Source organism: Tupaia chinensis, unplaced genomic scaffold (genome assembly GCF_000334495.1).
Source record: "Tupaia chinensis unplaced genomic scaffold, TupChi_1.0 Scaffold000493_1, whole genome shotgun sequence".
Taxonomy (NCBI): domain Eukaryota; kingdom Metazoa; phylum Chordata; class Mammalia; order Scandentia; family Tupaiidae; genus Tupaia; species Tupaia belangeri.
In genome coordinates this window covers 1,607,556-1,627,688 of record NW_006160005.1, presented here as the reverse complement: position 1 = coordinate 1,627,688, position 20,133 = coordinate 1,607,556, and the positions used below count along the sequence as shown (strand labels likewise).

General features: G+C 45.5%; 2 protein-coding genes across 2 annotated transcripts in view; one reads left to right on the top strand and one right to left on the bottom strand.

Moving 5' to 3' along the window:
* CFAP52 (cilia and flagella associated protein 52) overlaps window positions 1–868 on the bottom strand; it is a 92,478-nt gene extending 91,610 nt beyond the window's left edge. The window contains 1 exon segment of the mRNA XM_006156404.3: window positions 728–868. Coding sequence (XP_006156466.1) covers window positions 728–797 — 70 coding nt within the window. The 5' untranslated portion in view covers window positions 798–868.
* Window positions 869–1,720: 852 nt separating this feature from the next.
* Window positions 1,721–20,133, top strand: part of STX8 (syntaxin 8) — a 376,642-nt gene continuing 358,229 nt past the window's right edge. Inside the window, exons 1-3 of the mRNA XM_006156403.3 lie at window positions 1,721–1,825; window positions 11,192–11,291; window positions 17,799–17,893. Of these exons, the coding sequence (XP_006156465.1) occupies window positions 1,809–1,825; window positions 11,192–11,291; window positions 17,799–17,893 (212 nt within the window). The 5' untranslated portion in view covers window positions 1,721–1,808. The remainder of the gene's footprint in view (window positions 1,826–11,191; window positions 11,292–17,798; window positions 17,894–20,133) is intronic.

Here is a 20,133-nt window from a genome sequence, read left to right as displayed (position 1 = left end):
AAGGCACATGCAGGCTTGCTTTTTCTAAAATTTAATCCACTGTTTTTTTATTTTCTAAAAAAACCCCATAACAACAACAATCTCAAAACAAACACAACACAGCATCTTTCCTCCTAAATATTCAAAGCAAAGAAACTAGTCGGTTTTGATGAAAACATCGCTCCCCTCAGCTCCCCCTGGCGTCCCTTTTCATCCTTGGTCGGAAATCCTCTCCGTTTATTATAGGATCTTGTCTTCGGGTTACAGGAACAAAATGATCCTTGAGAGTGTTCTTTTTAAACAGCCCCCCCCCCCCCAAACATTCCCCCCCCCCCCCCGCAAACACATCTGCCTGGATTTTAGACTTCTTGGTCCCAGGGGGCGACCCCGACAGCATCCGGTGGTTACGGGTGGGCCGGGAGCTTTGCTGGCCAGTGGGGTCAGAACCAGGGAGAGCTGGCCTAGTGGGACAAGGGTCGCTCCATCCTCACAGAGGTCCACCTCCGCCGCCGCCGTTAGGTGCAGACGCTTGTCAGAGCCGGTAAAAATCACCCCACTATCCGAGGCTCTATGCAAGAAGTAACCTTCTCAGGCTGGTGGGAAGGAGGCTGTACTGGTTCCCCGCGTTCGGACCTGGCTAGGGCTCCTGCCATTGCCCCACACTGCCTTTCAGGTGCCACCCAACTTCTCACCGTTCGCACTACCGTGGTTCCTGACCCAGCCCACCCGGGGATGCTCGACGTCTCACCATTGAAGCCGATCACGGCCTCGAGCTCCAACTCGGCTACCTCGGCCTCGGGTGAAATTTGGTTTTCCATCTCCAGACACTAGGCTCTCTCTCCTCGCAGCTCCGGAGGGTGCAGCGTCTCCTGGTCGTTAGGGTAACGAACGCGCGCATGCGCGCTAGGGCCACACCCGCGCGGAACCCAGCCCGCCGAGTTGCAGATCTTTTGACTTCATGCAAATCAAGGGTGGGTTCTTTTTTTTCTGTTTCTCTGGAAATTTAGGGGGTGGGACTAAATACGCATCTCGGCGTGTCCTATCGGTGACCTTTTTGTTAACGATACCTAAAGGCATTTTCAAGTTGAGCGTAGAGGATTGATGCGAAGACTGCTATAAAATATGTATGTGATCGTTAATGTGCTGGACTCCCACATGGTTGACCGCGGTTCAAGTCCTGGACCTGGCGGTTTGCTTTCTCACTTTCCTTCCTTCTCTCTCTGGTGAACACATGTGCCCTCTAGCAAACATTTTAAAATAATATTTTAAACATTTTTAAATAATAAATAAATCATTTTAAAAATATGTGTCTGATTCTTTGGGCTCCTCGTTGAAAGCAGGATTGGAAAAATATTCTGAAGATTAAAAAAAGCTTTATTTAGGTATATTTGCATTTCATAAAATTTATTTAAAGTGAGTTTTAGTAAGTGTACACAGTGTGCAATTATCACCTCAACCCAGTTTTATTGTTCGTTTGATTTTTTTGCTTGTTTTTGAAGAAGGGTAACATTTTAAGTAGCTGCTAGAGATAGGACTTGCGGCGTTCCCACTCTTTTGGGAAAAATGCTTAGATTCCGATCGGCAACAAATTTATTTTACTTGCACCCAGCACTTCGCGTCTGTTTAGTGGGAGCAGAGTGCTACCGCCTACTGTCCCCTAGGGGAACGCCTGTCTCCGTCAGAGTTCTCAGGTCCTAGTGCACAGCGTTCACTTTACCAACTTCAGCTCCGCTCGCGCACGGGCCGAGCCGCGGGGAGTGAGCCGCGCGGGCCGCCGTAGTCAGCTGCTGCGAGCAGGAAGTGTCCGAGCAGCGGGCGGAGACTGCACGATGGCCCCGGACCCCTGGTGAGCCTCGGGTGAGGGCGACAATGCGCGGAGGGACCTTCGGGGAGGTCGGGCTGCTGGGCATCGGCGTCGCCTACCTTTGGAGCTGGAGGGCTTTCAGGATAGGGGTGGAGGGAGCAGCCGTCCCCGGCTGTGGGGTATCCGGGCACATCCGCCACACTCGGACCTTGCTTGGGTGGCCCGGGGAGGAGAACCCGAGGACCTTTTCGGGGCGTGGAGGACTTGAGCCGAATCTTTGACCCTTCCGGACTGCGTCTCGCCCCGGACGTCCAGGCGGGTCCTGGTCGTGGAGCTGACTGGCGCAGATTTCCCTGCACGCCTGGAAGAGTGAGGTAGAAATACCGTTCTTGTGGGATGTCCGTCCATCCATCGAACCCCCTTTTTCTCCCAGGTGGAGAATCCGAGGTTCAGAATCCGTGGTCGCCAGCCAGTTGAGGCTAGGACCTCCGTCTGGTGGGCTCTTCCAAAGACTTGTAGGAATCGGAGAGGGAAGTAACTTCGTGCTTGCAAGGCGTTTTACCATGCCCCGGGGCAGTGCCTACGGCGGTAGCTTGTGCAGTAAAACTGGAGTTGACAAAGACAATTTATTCTCCACTTACGTCGCAAAGACTGAAGGTTGAAAGATACAAGTTCTGACCCTAAAGAACAGACCGCTCCAGCATAACAGATTTGCCCTTTGTGTTTAGTAATTGAAAACGTATCGTGGGACCACAGATAGTGTAATGGTTACGTCACTGGATGGATGCCCACGTAATCGACTGTGGTTCGAGTCCCAGACTGGCGGCTTAAAAGTCACGCCTAATGCTTGTGCTTTTGCCCGAAATCCCCAGAGGAGAATGGAGAAGGGATTGCGATGTGCCCATCCCTCCTAGGGGTGATTTCTCGCTTTCTATCTTTCTAGTGGGAATACGCTTCGCACCCCTATAGCAGAAAAAAATAAAGTATCTTAGTTGGGCCAGCGGTTGGCGTGGTGGTTAAGGCGCTGGATCCCACGTGGCTGACGGCTTGAAAAACAATGCAGCCCGTGGTAGGAGAATGAAGGAGGGGTTTAGCAAGGCTCTCTCCTCTGGGGAGGGGGGGTGAGTTCTGTCTTTCCCTCTCTGTCTCTGTGTCTCTGGTGAGGGTATGCACCTTATGATGAAAATCTAAAAACAGAAAACCAAAAATATATCCTAGCTGTCTGTAAACTTCTTGTTGGAGTATATATAGGTTAGATGTTCATGTTTCTAATATAGTTTATAGAGTTGCAGAGTCTGGGTGTTAAGAGAATGAATTCTAAGATCCAATTAGAATTACTTAGAATCTAGGTTATATGAACCGATTGCTTAACACCTCTTTTATTTTTAACTTAAATAGTTATATACACCCATTGATAGGACATTTAGAAGAATAATTGATACTTGCAGAGAAGATAAGTAAGAATTTTATCATTTGGAAGTGCCCAAGATCGATTTCGTTGCAATAAATTTATTATTTAATCTGTAATGTATGAGGAGTCTTTAAAGAGTTCATGGAGGGGACCAGCAGTTAGCATAATGGCTATGTTGCTGGACTCCCACGTAGTCGACTGCGGTTCGCGTCCCGGACTCGGGGACTTAGAACTCACGCTGGGCGCGTGCGTGTGCATGCCCAAGATCTGGAGAGGAGAATGGAGGAGAAGGGATTGCGGAGTGATCATACCCCCTGGGGGGTGATTTCTCGCTTTCTGTCTCTATGTCTCTCTTTGTCTGTCGGGCGAAAAAATCCTCTCCAAAAAAAAAAAAAAAAGAGTTCATGTAGGATGTGTTTTATGAAAAGATCATACATAGATTTCAATTTTCTTTTTAAGTTTTACTTTTAGCACTTGTGCTTGCTGGAGAGAGACAGAGAAAGAGAGGGAAAATCAGAAATCACTACCCAGGGGGACGGCCACGGAGCAGTCCCTTTTTATTTTTTTTTTTTTTTTTTGAGAGGTTTTCGCTATAGGGCGCGTGCACTCGCCAGACAGAGAGAGACAGAGAGACAGAAAGCGAGAAATCACCCCCCAGGGGGGATGGTCACGCCGCAATCCCTTCTCCTCCATTCTCCTCTCAGGATCTTGGGCATGCACGCACACGCGCCCGGTGTGAGTTTTAAGCCACCAGGTCCAGGACTCGAACCGTGGTCGACTACGTGGGAGTCCAGCGACATAGCCATTACGCTAACTGCTGGTCCCTGCAGTCCCTTCTTAATTCTCAGCATTTTGTACATGCATGCAAACATGTTTTTTTTTCTTTTTAGTTTTTGCTATAGGGTGTGTCATAGGCCAGAGAGACAGAGACAGAGAGAGAAAATGTGAAATCACCCTTCAGAAGGGATGGCTACACTGCAGTCCCTTCTCCAGACTCCTCTCAGGATTTCGAGCAAGCAAGCACACGTGCCTGGCATGATTTTCAAGCCTCAAGGTCTAAAACTCAACCAGCAATGTCAGCCATGTGAGATCCAGGTGTCTTAACTTCCGTGCTGCCTGCTGGCCCCCATACACGGTTTTTTGTTTGTTTGGTTTGTCTATTTTTGCTATAGTGTGTGTGTGTGTTTCCTGGAGAAAGACAGAGAGGAAAAGTGAGAAATCCCCCTCCAGGGCACCACAATCCTTTCTCCTCCATCTCTTAGGATTTGGGGCACTCACATATACTGGGCATGATTTTTTTTTTGATTATTTTATTTAACTGTATTTATTTTAATTTGACCAAAGAGGGACAGGGTGAGAGAGAGATAGAGAGAGAGAGAGCAAGAAAGTGAGAAAGCAAGCCATTAGGTCTGTTGGCCATATTGGAATCCAGCCACCTGCTGGCCACTACCGGGCATGATTTTCAAGCCACTGGGTTGGGGGGTCACACTGTAATTGGCCATGGGGAAGCACCTTAACCACCATGCCCACACCTTGCTAACCCTACATATGGGATTTTTTTTTTTTGAGAGAGATTTTTGCCATAAGATATGTGTGCTCCCTGGAAAGACAGAGAGAAACAGAGACAGAAAGCGAAAATCACCCCCCAGCGTGATTGTAGCATGGAGAATGGCCATGCTGCAGTCCCCTCTCTAGTCTCAGGATCTTGGATGTGCACGCACATGTGCCTGTTGTGAGGTTTAAGCCACCAGGTCTGGGACTCAAACTGCTGTCAGCTGTGTGGGAGTCCAACGTGTAACTATTACGACATCTGCTGGTGTCCTGGCAGCCAGTGTATTTCTTAAGGTGCCAGGTCTGGAGCTTGAACTGTACAGTCAGCCATGTGGGATCTAGCCTCCTTAACCACCAGGCCACAGCCTGACCCAGTAAACTCATACTTACTCATTTTTCCCTCATCATTTTTTTTTTTTGAGAGATTTTGTTTGTTTGTTTGTTTTGCTATAGGGCGCGTGCGCTCGCCAGACAGACAGAGAGAGACAGAGAGACAGAAAGCAAGAAATCACCCCCCAGGGGGATGGTCACGCCGCAATCCCTTCTCCTCCATTCTCCTCTCGGGATCTTGGGCTTTTTCAGTAAAACCATTGCGTTCAAGAGCATGAACTTGTATTTATTTTCTAATTCATAATAGAGAGCAGGTGCATTCACACTATATATAGAGAGAAACACAGAGAGAGAGAGGGAAGCACGTGTGAGTGACGGCGTCTTGTCATGCCAAGATCTCCCTTACCAGCTTCCTAGGTCCAGTGTTTTCAGACTAACCCAGGAATCAGAACCCGCAACCCATAGTCGGCCATGGGTCTTCCAGTGTCGTGGTTCAGTTTACACTGACTGCACCACCGAGCTGGGCCGAGGCTATGACTGTGTTCTCAGCCCATGTCGCATCGTGCAAAGTGGCTCTCCACCTCCTAGACGCTAACTTCCTCAGTGTGCACATAGAGGAGGAAATAATGAGGGAGAGCCCCCTCCCCCGCCCGCTCATTCTGATCAGTGGCAGTGTTTACTGGATCCTGAGCCTCTTCCACAGTTAATGTTGAAAAGCATTTACACTTGTTTCCTGTTGCTCTCAGTTTAACCAAGTGGCTTTCTCATTCGACCCTTGAAAGCAAGCCTTGGGGGACCTTGCCACCTCTCATCAGCTACCTGACAAAGTGGGCTGCTGATCAGGGGGCTGGAAAGGAGTAGAATGAGACTTCGAAACAACATACAGGAATGGATTTGACTAGTCTAACTTTGGGCTGCTGAGAGGCCTAGGGACCGATGCCTGTCAGTGTTCTGGTCTCCAGGGGTCGAATGTGTGCGTTACTGTTTTAATGGCCTAGCAGAGTGAGTGGTAAGCTCAGGGTTTCCTAGGAGAAGCAGAGAGGATCCCTGTCTCTGAACTGGGTCCTTTGCTTAAAGTATAGTTTGCTTTACTGCCAGGGTAACTTACTTGTTGGGGCCATACCATTTCTGAAACATGATGGTGAAATCTCAGCACTTTCATATTCTTTTTTCGTTTAAATTTAAGGTTTCTGCCATAGGCTATGTGCACTCACCGAAGAGAGACGGAGAGGGGAAAGTGAGAAATCATCCCCCAGAGAGGATGACCATGCTGCAGTCGCTTCTCCAGTCTCTTCCTGGGACTTTGGACATGCGCACACACACGCCCACCATGATTTTCAAGTTGCTGAGTCCCTGACTCAAACTGCTGTCGGCCATGTGGGAGGCCCAGTACCTTAACCACTGTGCCACCTGCTAACCCCAGTAGTTTCATAATCCGACTGGACCCGTTTATGTTGGTAGCATGTGTCTTTTTGTTGTTGTTGTTTGTTTTTGTATTTTTGGTCTGTTTATTTTTTAAAACTTGATTACGGAAGGCTAAAGCTCTACAGAGTAGAGTAGAATAATGGGCCCGTTCTACTCATCATCCAATTTCTACAGCTGTCAACATTCTTCTCTGTTTCACTCTGTCCTGTACCCTTTTTTTGTTTTTGGAGAGATTTTCGCTATAGGGCGCGTGCGCTCGCCAGACAGACAGAGAGAGAGACATAGAGACAGAAAGCGAGAAATCACCCCCCAGGGGGGATGATCACGCCGCAATCCCTTCTCCTCCATTCTCCTCTCGGGATCTTGGGCACGCACGCACACGTGCCCGGCGTGAGTTTTAAGCCACTGGGTCTGGGACACAAACCACGGTCGACTACGTGGGAGTCCAGCGACATAGCCCTTACGCTAACTGCTGGTTCCCAGTCCTGTACCCTTTTGAAAAATTCTTTGGACTATCTAAAAGTAACCATACGTATATGCGTGTATGGGTGTACATACAGCGTGTGTGGACATCGTGTATATCCGTACGCGCACATACACACTACATTTGGTGTCTTTCTGATAGAGGCCGAGTTCATAGTCTGGGAACTTTCTTTACGATCCCCTCTCTGGTTCCACAGTCTCAGTCATGCATCACTGTCTCTTATGTCACTTACGCCTAAAAAGTCGAATCATTCACTTTTTCTTCACTCCTCGTATCAGATGATTCACTAACCTCCGCTGGTGTTTAAGTTTCTCTGGCATCTCTTTTATGCCGTTCCTGCCACAGTCCCACCCTTTGCCCTAACGCCTTGCCTGTAAAGAGTGGGCGCTGGTTATGGGTATCGAACAGCTGGCGAAGTCTTCTGCTGGTTTCCCGCTGCTGTTCTTTCGTTTTCTCTCGTCATTTGTATACGCAGAGCTCAGGGTAATTTTCCTAGGCTAGTGTTTCAGGCATCTGTGTGCTTGATGTCATGAGGAGGTTGCCATTACCTCTAGCCAGTGGTTTCCCAACTTTGCTACAGATTAGAATCATCTAAGGAGCTTTCAAAAATCTCTGTGCCCTGGAGCCAGCAGGTGGTATGGTGGTTAAGGCCCCGGACTCCCACATAACCAACTGTGGTTCTAGTCCTGGACCGGGTGGCTTGAAAAGCACACCGGGCATGTGTACATGCATGCCTAGGATCTCAGGAGGAGAATGGAGAAGAAGGGATTGTGGTGTGGCCATTCCCCTGGGGAGTGATTTCTTACTTTGTCTCTTGCTAGCTCTGTCTCTGTCTCTCTCTGGCAAGTGCATGCATCCCTATGGCAGAAACCTCTGGGGAAAAAAAATTCCTTGCCTTGGGGCCAGCAGATGGCGTGGTGGTTTTAAGGTGCAGGACTCCCACATTACCAACTGTGGTTTGAGTCCTGGACCCAGCAGCTTGAAAACCACACCAGGTGAGTGTGAGTATGCCCAAAATCCCAGGAGGAGGACAGAGGAGAAGGGATTGCAGCGTGGCCATCCCCCGGGGTCTGGGGATAATTTCTCACTATCTATCTCTGATGAGCACACATGCCTTATGGCAAAAACCTTAAAAAAAAAACAAAAAACCCCTGTGCCCATGTTAAACCCCATACCAATTTAATCACAATGCATGTGGGTAGCAGCCAGGCAGTGTGTGTGTATGTGTGTGTGTGTGTGTTTGTAAATCCCCAGTGATTCTAGTGTGTGGCAGAGTTTCAGAACCATTGCACTTTAGGGCTCAAATGACAACATGAAGATGGAGACAAGACACCTGGGTAGGGGAGGAAGTCACCCTCAACCGGGTGTTGTCATGCCATAATCTCTCCCTTAGCCTTCCGGCTTCTCAGGATCTTGGGCAGCCCCGTGGGCACTAGCGTGTTTTCAAGCTGACCCAGGGATCCTAACCCGCAGTTGGCCATGTGGCTTCCAGCCTTGCAGTTTGCTTGCTTTATTGCTGTGTCATAGCAACTGGGCCCTTCTGTTTTCTTAATTATATGTTATCTTGTCTCACCTGCTACTTTTTCATAAAAACATGAGTACAAGAATATGTATGTGAGTGCTGGATATGTGATATATGTAAATATGTATATGTGATATAAACATGAACAGTGCTGCTTTTTGTTTTAGGTTTTTGCCATTGGGCTTGTGCGCCAGAGAGAGACAAAAAGTGAGGAATCATCCCCTGGGTAGATGGCCATGCTGCACTCCCTTTTCCGTTCTCTTCTTGGGATTTTGGGCATTTACGCTCACGTGCTCGGTGTTATCTTCAAGCTTCCAGGTTTAGGACTCAAACCATATGACTGTGTGGAATCCAGCCCCTTAAGCAGGGTGGGCATTAGTGGTCTGAGATCCTACCTCATAGGATCCTTACGAAGTTTACAATGAAAGCTCTTAGCGTTAGGACCTGGCCCAAATAAAGTTCTCAGCTGTTAGCTCTTGCTGTAGTAATGGTAGTAAAATTTCTTTCTTTCTTTCTTTCTTTCTTTTTGAAAGGTTTTTGCTATAGGGCTCATGCACTCGCCCAAAAGACAGACAGAGATAGACAGAAAGTGAGAAATCACTCCCCCACCCCCGGGGGGATGGCCACACCGCAATCCCTTCTCCTCCATTCTCCTCTTGGGATCTTGGGCACACATGCACATGCACCCGGCATGAGTTTAAGCCTCCGGGTCCGGAACTCGAACTGCAGTTGACTACATGGGAGTCCAGCGACATAGCCATTATGTCAACTGCTGGTCTCACAGTAGTAAGATTTCTAAGGGAAGCATTTTTCTTCCCTTTATTAAAAAAAAAACAAAAACACATGTTAAGTTCCTTCAGTGTACAAGTGATTTGTGGGAGTTGGAAGACTTAAAAAATGGATCATTTATTTTTCAAGCAAAGATTGGGACATGAGGGCAGACTGCAGTTTTCAGCAGTTTGTGGTGGACAGCCTTGGAAAGTAGGTTGGTCATCTAAGTACAACAGGGTCTCCTCTTTAGAAGCAGACCGCCTGGTAGGCGAGAGAAGTGTGTACACACGTGTAAGTATTTTCTCTAAAGCAGAAAAAGAGTAAAAATGCTATGACAGAAGGAAAACAATATGGACAGAAGCAATAGCACGTAGAAGCTCAGTAAATATTTGGAGAGCATTCTGGCAAGCTCAGATGCCAGGTGGGGTGCGCCTTTGTCCCCCGAATCTTGCATTACAGGATAAACCATCCTTGCTGTTCCTGCACTGTGGCGCTCCTCCCTTGGTGTCTGCCTGGCTAGCTGCTTCACCTTGCCTCAGTGTCACCTGATCCTAAATAGCATCTCCCTATCACACTCTGTCCCTTTATCCTGCTTTGTGTTTCTTCTCGGCGCGTGTCAACTCCTGGCATACTCTGCATTGATTTGTTTTGTGTTTGTCGGCCTTCACTAAAAGATAAGCTCCTTGAAAACAAGGACTCTGTCCAGTCATTCCCTGCTCTCAAATTCTCTGGTGCCTGGAACAGCGTACAGCAAAAGTCCTTCCAAAATGTGTGTTAAATGTTTTATGAATGAATGAATGAATGAATGCAGGTGCTTTCTTAGGGGCCAGACAGCAGTAGCAGTAGAACATGTCACTTGGCAAGGTTGACCCACATGGGAAGGTGCTGGTTTGTGTCTGAAGACCGTCCTTGAGTAGTCTGGCATGATCTGGGACAGGCCAGGGGCGGATTGCAGTGTTCAGATATTGATAAGGGTGCTGTCTCTCTCTCTCTCTGTCTCTCTGAACAAATATATACCTATTGGGTCGTCAGAAAAGTCATGATGCAAATGCATCATAGGTAAAACTTACTTATTTTTAATTTGCTGGAGGGTACGTGTGGTCATAGGAGAGAAACAGAGAAAAGGAAAGTGAGAGAGCAGCCCCCCCGTGGGGGATGGCCACACCACAATCCCTTCTCTTTTTTTTCTCCTTTTGGGATTTTGGGGATGCATGCCCACACCCCTCATGCCTTTCAAACCACTGGATCTGGGACAGTCATATGGGATTCAGCTGCCTTATCCATCATCTCATTGGGTAGCCTACCTTTTTTTAAAAAAAAAAAAAAACATTTGTAAAATAACAAAGTAACTGAGACTCCGGCTCTTGGGCCAGACAGCCTTGGTGCAGCTGGCAGTACCACTTGGGCAAGTCACTCTACCTCTGTGTGCCTCTTTCTCATGGGTAAAAGGGACTTGTAATGGTACCCGCCTCCACGCATTCTTGTATGGATTATGAGTTCTACAGATGGAACATTCGGAGTAGAGCCTGGCTGTAGTGAGCGCTGCTCAACACTGATATGATACTGTTCATATTCGCCCTTCCTAACTAAATTTGTGACCAGAACTAAAAACTCCAACCTAGGGGCCAGGACGTGGATTGGTTAATGTGCTGGATTCCCACATGGCTGACTGCTGTTCAAGTCCTGGACCAGGAGTGTTGAAAATCACATTGGGCATGTATGTGTGTGAGCCCAAAGTCCCAAGAGGAGAATGGAGAAGAAGGGGGAGGTTGATTTCTTGCTTTCCCTCTGTCTCTGGCAAGTGCACATGTCCTATGACAAAAACCTAAAAACAAAACAAAACTCCACCCTAGAAATGCAGAAATGTCTTTTCAAGAAGCTTACATATTTTTCTCTTTTCTGACTTCGGTGCAGGTTCTCCACATACGATTCTACTTGTCAAATTGCCCAAGAGATCGCTGAGAAAATTCAACAACGCAATCAGTATGAAAGGAAAGGTGAAAAGTCACCCAAGGTAATGCCAGGAGAGAATTAATACTTGAAATGATTCGTTTGAATTGTGCGTGTGGCCTGTCTGTGTCATGTATCAAAGTGACATTATAACCAACCAGTTAATGGGTCTTTAATCATTGAGACTAAGTGAAGCAGAAGATGTATTTAATTTCTCCTATTTTACTTTAAAAGTTTCTGACTATTTTATAAATCTAGTCTAAGGGTTCCTAAACTTCTTCCAGCTAGTGAATCTTTTAGGCTTTGCTGGACGAGAGACAGTGCCAACAGTTCTTCGAGTATCCATTCTTGCCAAAAGGATAATGGCCTTCTTTATATTTTACATTTAAAAATGTGCAAACCATCTTTAGCTGCGGGCTGTCTAGAAACAGTGGTGGGATTTGGCTAGGAAATACGTTTTTATGAAATCCTGATTTCATACTGAGGCCCTCGACTCAAATCCAACCCTGCCTTCCTCATTCCAAATGTGTATTCTCTTTCTCTCACAGTGAGAACCCTGGTTTCCAAAAGCACTAAAATACACACACACACAGCTGTGTATTTATTTTATGACTGAGAGCCTGTGTACGTGCCTCTGACAGAGAGAGAGGAAATGAGTGAGCGCACCGTCAACAGGGTCCCATCCTGCAGCCCTCCCCTTCTCCCAGCTGTCCAGCTCCTCGGAATCCTGGGCGCCTGGTGCGTTCTCAGGTTGACCTGGGGATCCGAACTGCTGTCGGCCATATAGCATCCAGCCTAGGCAGGAGCTTGGCGTTAACCACTACACTATGTAGCTTGGACTAGCATGAGTGTATTTTTACTCATTTGATTTCTCATAGTTTACAGAGGATAATTCAAAAGTACTACACTAAATAAAGTCTAAACTTTATGCCATTTCTTTTCTTTCTTTTTTTTTTTTTTCTTTTTTTCTTGAAAGATTTTTGCTATGGGATGTGTGTGGAGAGAGAGAGAGACAGAGAAAAATCGCCCCCCAGGGGGTATGTTCAGCCGTAATCCCGTCCCTTCCATTATCTTCCTGGGATTTTGGCATGCACGCACACATGCCCGGCATGAGTTTCAAGCGGTCAGGTCTAGGACTTGAACTGTGGTCAGCCATGTGAAAATCCAGCACCTTAACCACTATGCCATCTACTGGGCCCATGCCATTTATTTTCTTTTTTGAAGTTTATTTATTTATTCATTAAGAAAGAGAAGCAAGCAGACAAAGAGGTCTGCTGGAGAGAGAGAGAGAGACAGTGAGAGGGAAAGTGAGAAATCACTCCCTAGAGTGATGGCTATGCCCTAGTCCCTTCTCCACTCTCCTGGGATCTTGGACATGCACGCACATACACCTGGCATGAGTTTCAAGCCACCAGGTTCAGGACTCGAACTGCAGTCAGCCATATGGGAGACCATCTATGTAACTGCTGTGTCATCTGCTGGCCCCTAAATATTTATTTTCAAGTTTATTAATTAGTTCTTCCATTGGCAAGAGCCACAGTGAGAGAAAAAGAGGGAGAGAGAGGGAGAGAGAGAGAGACAGCATCTGCAGCAGAGTCTTGATGCCATGATCACCTCCAGCCTCAGACCATGGGCACATGTGTGCTCTTTGTATTCATGGAGGTCTCTGGATGCGAACCTGAACTTCACCTTGTGTTTCAGCCTTATAGAGGGTTACCTTTTTCCCTATGCTACCTTCCAGCCCACTGCATTACTTTTTGCAGAAATAAGTCTGTGTGTATGTGTGTTTGTGTATGTGTGTGTGTGTTTGTGTGTGTGTATGTGTGTGTGTGTATTCTCAGTTATCTTCCTTTTATACAAAATGTGCTCTTTTGTATCTCGATCTCTTAATAACATGTTGTAGAAATCTTCATATTAATTGATAGAAATGTTCTTAGTTCTTGTTTAGGTCTGCCTAGTACCTCTGTTGTGTTGATAGGCTGTAGTTTATTTAACCCGTTTCTTAAACATGGACAATTAGATTGTTTTCAGCCTGTTGCTGCTATGTCTAATGCTGCGGTAAAAACCTTGTCTTTTAAAAATGTATGTCTATGTGTATCCATTTTTTTGAGCCGTCTTTAAGAATGTGTTCTCAGAACCAGGGCATAGGTCACGTTGTTACCCGCTGCCGGATTGGCCTTCTCAGGCTCCGTCGCAGCCCTCGGCACCCTATCCCCGTGTGTGAAGGCTTCAGATTCTGCACAGCCCGGTCTGCAAAGGGCACTGCAGTCTTCTGGATTTTTACCAGTCTGATAACTGAGAAATATTTCAGTGTAGTTTTAAATTTGTATTTCTCGCATTATGAGTTTGGTGGAATAGGTTCTCCTATGTGTAAGGGTTATATACATGGTTTCTTCCTTTTTTTTTTTTTTTTCAGAATTATTTTATTTAACTTTATTTATTTAAATTTGACCAGAGTGGGACAAAGCAAGAGAGTGAAGCAACAGAGAGAGAGAGAATGAGAAAGCAAGCCAGGTCCAGGGCTTGAACCACGGTCGGCCGTGTGGGATCCCAGAGCCCATAACCACCACACCACGTCCTGGCCCCTCTACATGGTTTCTTTGAACCATCTTTTTGTCTTTGGCCCATTTTTCAATTAGATTGTTGGCCTTTTTAGTCTTGATCTTTGAGAGCTCCTTATATATTAGGTAAATCAGCTCCTTATGATAATTATTGTTATTGCCTCTCCTTTATCTTTTTTTTAATTATTCAACTTTGTTTGTTTGTTTGTTTGTTTCTTTCTTTTTATTTTTATTTGAACATAAAGTCGCAGAGCCAGAGAGAGAGAGGGAGAGGGAAAGTAGGAAAGCAAGCTGCCAGGTCTGGGACTTGAACCACCGTCAGCCATGTGGGAGTCCAGCACCCTAAACCACTACGCCCCTCCTCTCCTTTATCATTTGATGTTTGACTTTGTCTTGCTTAGCAAGACCTTTTCCACCCAGATACTGTATACTTATTTAATTATCTAAATGTTCTTATTTACTTATTCATTGTTGTAGTTTTGGATGTCCACTCACCAGAGAGGGACAGAGAGACAGGGAGAAGGAGAGAGGGAGGGAAGGGGAGAAATCACCTCCTAGGGGTGTGTGGCCACACTACAATCCCCTTTTCTCCCTTCCCTCAGGATTCTGGGCAGGCACACACACATGTCTGTTATGTTTTTCAACCTGCTGGGTCCAGACTGGAACCACTTAGATGACCACATGGAATTCAGCTGCTTTAACCACATGGCTGATCCCAGGTTTAGATCCCCCAGTTGGCTTGGAAACATGCCAGATATCCTCAGAGCCGGGAAAAGGTGGTTGTGGTATTACAAGACCACATCAAGGGTGTCTCTCTCGCTCTCTCTCGTTTCCTCTTGCGCGCAAACATGCTCTCTATCTCAAAAATTACAGTATTTGCCCATAAGGCAGTAGTGTTCGTTTTTAGTTTTTCTTTCTTATTTTTTCTTATTTTGTTTTTAATTACCTCCTGTACTGTATTAATCATACATTCAGCCTGTTTTTAATTGTTAACACCATAAAGTTTTTTCATGATATTTTCTATCATCAAACTATTTTAAAATAACTAGAATAGATTCTATTTGGTGATGGTATCTTGTCCATTTTAATGTAATTCTTCACGTGCTTTGATAATTTTTTTAAGAATTGTTTTTTATTCGGTTTTGTTTATCATTATTATTATTATTTTAAATTTGTTACAAGACACGTGTGCTCACCAGAGAGAAAGAGAGAAAGTGAGAAAGCAAGTTGCCAGGTCTGGGACTAAAACCATGGTTGGCCATGTGGCAATCACCCTAACCACAGTGCCACCTGCTGGCCCCACTTCGGTAATATTTTTTTAAAAGATTTTTTTTTTTTTCAGCACGTGACATGGAGGTCAAGGCAGTTGGATCCCACATGGGTGACTGCACTGTTTGAGTCCTGGACCCTGGAAAACATGTCCGGTCCATGTGCATGCATGCCCAAAATCCTGAGAGGAGAATGGAGAAGGGATTGTGGCATGACCATCTCCTAGGGAGAAGTGATTTCTCACTTTTCTTCTCTGTCTGTCTCTAGTGAGCACATGTACCCAATAGAAAACCTAGAGAAAAAAGTGAACTTTTGCATTTATAATTTTTTTTTTTTGGAGAGGTTTTCGCTATAGGACGCGTGCACTCGCCAGACAGAGACATGGAGACAGAAAGCAAGAAATCACCCCCCAGGGGGGATGGTCACGCCGCAATCCCTTCTCCATTCTCCTCTCGGGATCTTGGGCATGCACGCACACGCGCCCGGCGTGAGTTTTAAGCCACCGGATCCGGGACGCGAACCACGGTTGACTACGTGGGAGTCCAGCGACATAGCCATTACGCTAACTGCTGGTTCCCTGCATTTATAATTTGAAATAAGATTGATGTATGATTTCTTTTTTTCTTGGTTTTCTTTGTCAGTGCACGTTATCAGGCTTATGTTAGCTTAAAATGTGAATTAAGCTTTCTCTCTTTTTCTGTGCTCTGGAAAGCTTCTGTTTAATTATGATAACAGAATTTCCGTCTCGATTACAAAAGTAGTCATTTTTTATGAAATACTAAGATATCTCACTCCTTAGAGAGAACTACCCTTAACATTTTAGTACCTTTCGTTTCTCGATTGCTTTTTATTTGGATAGCATTTCATTTCCTGATTTGATTTTTTCTAATAAGTTATGATGGCTATCTTTCTACGTTAACACATTGAGACTTGAGTCATACGTTTTAGTAGCTACATCCTCATTTCATCTCTGGAAGGCTTTTTAGTCTTTCATTTTGTAGGCTCTTCACGGCCTGTGTGTGTGTGTGTGTGTGTGTGTGTGTGTGTGGTGTATTTTTTGTTTGCTTGTTTTGCTCTGAGGCTTTCCTGGGGCTCCCTGCAGAAACGTTGTGGGTGGTTCTTCCTGGTTCCAGCGGGTATGAAAACGAAGTGACTTCCCCTGGCTGCCCACAGCTGGAGGGGTTCTGGATGCACGTAGCCCTTGGCTGTTCTGCTGTTTTCCACAGTGTGACCCTGCTAACCTGAGGGGGGTACCTGCTTCCTCCTCTGTGCTATAATTGCTACTTTTTTTTTAAAAAAAGAATTATTTTATTTAACTTTATTTATTTATTTTTAATTTGACCAGAGGGGAACAGAGAGAGAGAGAGAGAGAGAGAGAGAAAGTAAGAAAGTAAGCCACCAGGTCCAGGACTTGAACCATGGTTGGCCATGTGGGAGTCCAGCACCCCTAACCACCACGCCACCGCTACTTTGCGCAAGGAGCACATGAAACCTGGGGTTTCCGTCTCTCTAATGTACCACCTTTGATTTCATCCACGGCTTAATACGTTTTCATTTAAATGGACAGCTTTTGTTTGTTTGTTTTTACGTTTCCAAATTCCAGAGAGGTTCTCACCCCATCCTACCTCCATCCTTTTCATTTAGTACTGTAGAGTTACAAACAGAAATTTCCTTTGTTTTTTAAGAATGGTTGGAAGAAATTCACACACTCTTGGAAAGAGTCATGGTCAATGAACATTCCTTGCTTATAAAAAGCACACATTGCTATATAATGATTACATGGGCCGTAAGTGTTAGACTAGTTGGGGTAGTAATGGGGTATGACATTTGTCATTTGAAGTATAGTTGGGGGAATTATGGGGTGTTTGCTGTTGAATGAAGATTTAGGGAAAACCATTTCTTTTTTTTTCTTTTTTCCAAAGGTTTTTGCCATAGGATGCATGCGCTTGCCAGAGAGAGACAGTCAGAGGAAAAGTGAGAAATCACCCCCAGAGGGGATGGCCACACTGCAGTCCCTTTTCCTCTATTCTCCTCCTGGGATTTTGGCCACGCTCCTGGTGTGATTTTCAAGCTGCTGGGTTCAGGACTTGAACTGTGGTTGGTCATGTGGGAATCCAGCACCGTAATCAATATGCCACCCACTGGTCCCAAAAAAACACCATTTTCTTTTTTGGAGAGGTTTTTGCTAAAGGGCGTGTGCGCTCAAAGACAGAGAGACAGAAAGTGAGAAATCACTCCCCGGGGGAATGGCCACGCCACAATCCCTTCTACTTTATCCTCTTGGGTTCTTGGGGCACGCACACACATACACCTGGCATAAGTTTAAGCCACCGGGTCTGGGACTTGAACCGCAGTCGACTACATGGGAGTCCAGTGACGTAGCCATTATGCCATCTGCTGGTCCCATGAGAACACCATTTTCTAAGTAGCTCCAAGGTAGATAAAAAGGATCAGTGGACAGAAGTGCAGGGGACAGGATTCAGCTGACAGTGAGGGCAGACTGATGGTTTCCAGTCCGTGATGGGTGGACTGGCTCATCATCTGGTCAGGGTGTAGGTGGGCGGCTGGGCTGGGGGACTGTTGGGATGCCTTACAGACCTGAGTTTGACGCAGGGGAGTCAGCATCTCTTCCAGCCCTTCCTTATTGAATCACGGTCTGCCGAGGAGCGCTTGTGTGATAGAATTTAGTGTATTCTACACGTCCGGACTAGAATACTTAGGCTGTGTTCTTTTCTTTTCAGCTTACCGTGACAATCAGAACTTTGTTGCAGAATCTGAAGGAAAAGATCGCCCTTTTGAAGGACTTATTGCTAAGAGCTGTGTCAACACATCAGATGTATCCATGTAAACATTTCCACCTCTTTCTAGAGTGGGAGAAAAAGCAGTCATATCGAATCGGGGCCACCCAGATTTTCCACAGCTTGAGGAAGACCTGGTTTCCAAAATATTGCCTGTCGTCTAAGTTTTTGTTTTAAGTGTCTGTTACGTGTTTTACATCGAATATGTTGGCAAAGCAGGATCTACCAACAGAATGAACTTAATTTGCACTGTTGTAGTGTAGGAAGGTAAAGCTTTCTGTCAGTGCTTCATTTTACAGGGCCCTGAACAGCCCCTGACTAAACTGCCTTATAGATGGCTGGCCATGGGGCCGGCACGTCGCATGGTGGCTAATGGTGCTGGACTCCCACATGGCCGACCATGGTTCGAGTCCTGGACCTGGCAGCTTGCTTTCTTACTTTCCCTCTCTTCCTCTCACTTGCTTGCTCTGTCCTTCTCTGGTCGAATTAAAATAAATGAATAAATAAATAAATAAAGTGAAATATAATTTAAAAAGAAAAGGATGGCTGGCCACTGCTGACCCTGAGCTGTAGTTCCACTTCTGGATTATCCAAAGTTTTTAACGATCCATTTCATTCTGGAGAGGGCAATACAAGTATCGGGTCGTCGGCAAAGTCTTGAGTATTTTTCTACGTGTTTGTATGTAAAAAGGCATCATGACTTTGCCGACAACCCAATAAAAACTGTACACCCCCCCTCACGCTTTTATGTCGATTATTGAGGCGTGATTTGTTTGCCTTATTTTTCTTCCAATGCCATGGATACTGCCCCCAGTTTGGGAGTTTAGGACGTGAGGGTTGGGGTGGGACTTCACTGAAGCAAGTTGTACTGCTGTCGCAGCCTCTTACCAATGCTGGCAAGTATTAAAATGCCGCTAGGGCCAGCTGGCTGCATAGTGGCTAAGGCAGCTGGATCCCACATGGCTGACCGTGTGGTTTGAATCCCAGACCTGCCTGGTGGCTTGAAAAACACTCCGGGAGGGGGGGATGGAGAAGGAATTGTAGGGTGACCATCCACCATGGGGAGTGCTTTCTCGCTTTCTCTCTCAGACAAGTGCTCTGGCAAATTAAAAAAAAAAAAAGTCTTTAAATTCGTCATTTGGTCTACTTAGGAAAATATATATGACCTGTTACCTAAATTTGAATCTCAATCTAAATTTAAAATAAAAAACTTGAAAATTGAAATCTAAATTTGAAAATTGACCTCAAGCTGGTCTTCTCTTAGTCATTTTTCGAACTTGTTAGTAGTTGATGTCCGAAGACTGAGTTTGGGTATCTTAGGAAATGGTTATTGCCTTGTTTTAAATATGGGAGAATGTAGGGTCTTGAGAAAGTGTGTGGAAAATACATATTATGAAAAAAGAGCATGCTTGGATTTAAAACATTTTTTGCATCAAAATAAGCTCATACATTAATTCCATTTTTTTCCAGACTTTTAAAAGGTCCCTTATATATAGCTTTTTACATTAAAGAAGTTTTAAACACTATATAAAGGAGTTTTAAAAATGTAAAAATTTCCCCCTTTGGGGTCAGCAGGTTACGGTATGTTGAAGGTGCTGGACTCCCACATGGCCAACCACGGTTCCAGTGCCCAGACCTGGTACCTTGCTCTATCACTTTTTCTATCTGTATCTCTCTCCAGTGAGTGTGCATGCCCTATAGCAGATGAATAATAATAATAATAATGATAATAAAATAACTCTAAAAAAATAAAATTTCCCCCTCAGTTTAACCCTTGTATGTCACTGTGAAGATTGATGTAGTTTAGTTGCATCATTTTCCAAATACTTAATTATTAATCCACCAAAGTTTCAAATGCAAGTTGAATTTCAATAAACAATTGGGGTTTTATTTTTAACAAAGTTGGAACATTTTGTTACACTTAGTTTGTAACTTTATTCTCCATCTAGTATCATTTGTTACTATACAGTTAAGTCTATTTTGTAATCTTTTTATTTTACAAAAATCTTTAAGCCGTGGGTGACCAGTAGTTAGCGTAATGGCTGTGTCGCTGAATTCCCATGTAGCCCACTGCAGTTCGAGTCCCAGACCCAGTGGCTTAAACTCACGCCAGGGGTGTGTGTGTGCGTGCATGCCCAAGATCCCAAGAGGACAATGAAGGAGAAAGGATTGTGGTGTGGCCATCCCCCCTGGGGCGTGATTTCTCGCTCTCTGTCTCTCTCTGCCTTTCTGGCGAGCACACGTGCCCTATAGCAAAAGCCTCTCCAAAAAGAAAAAG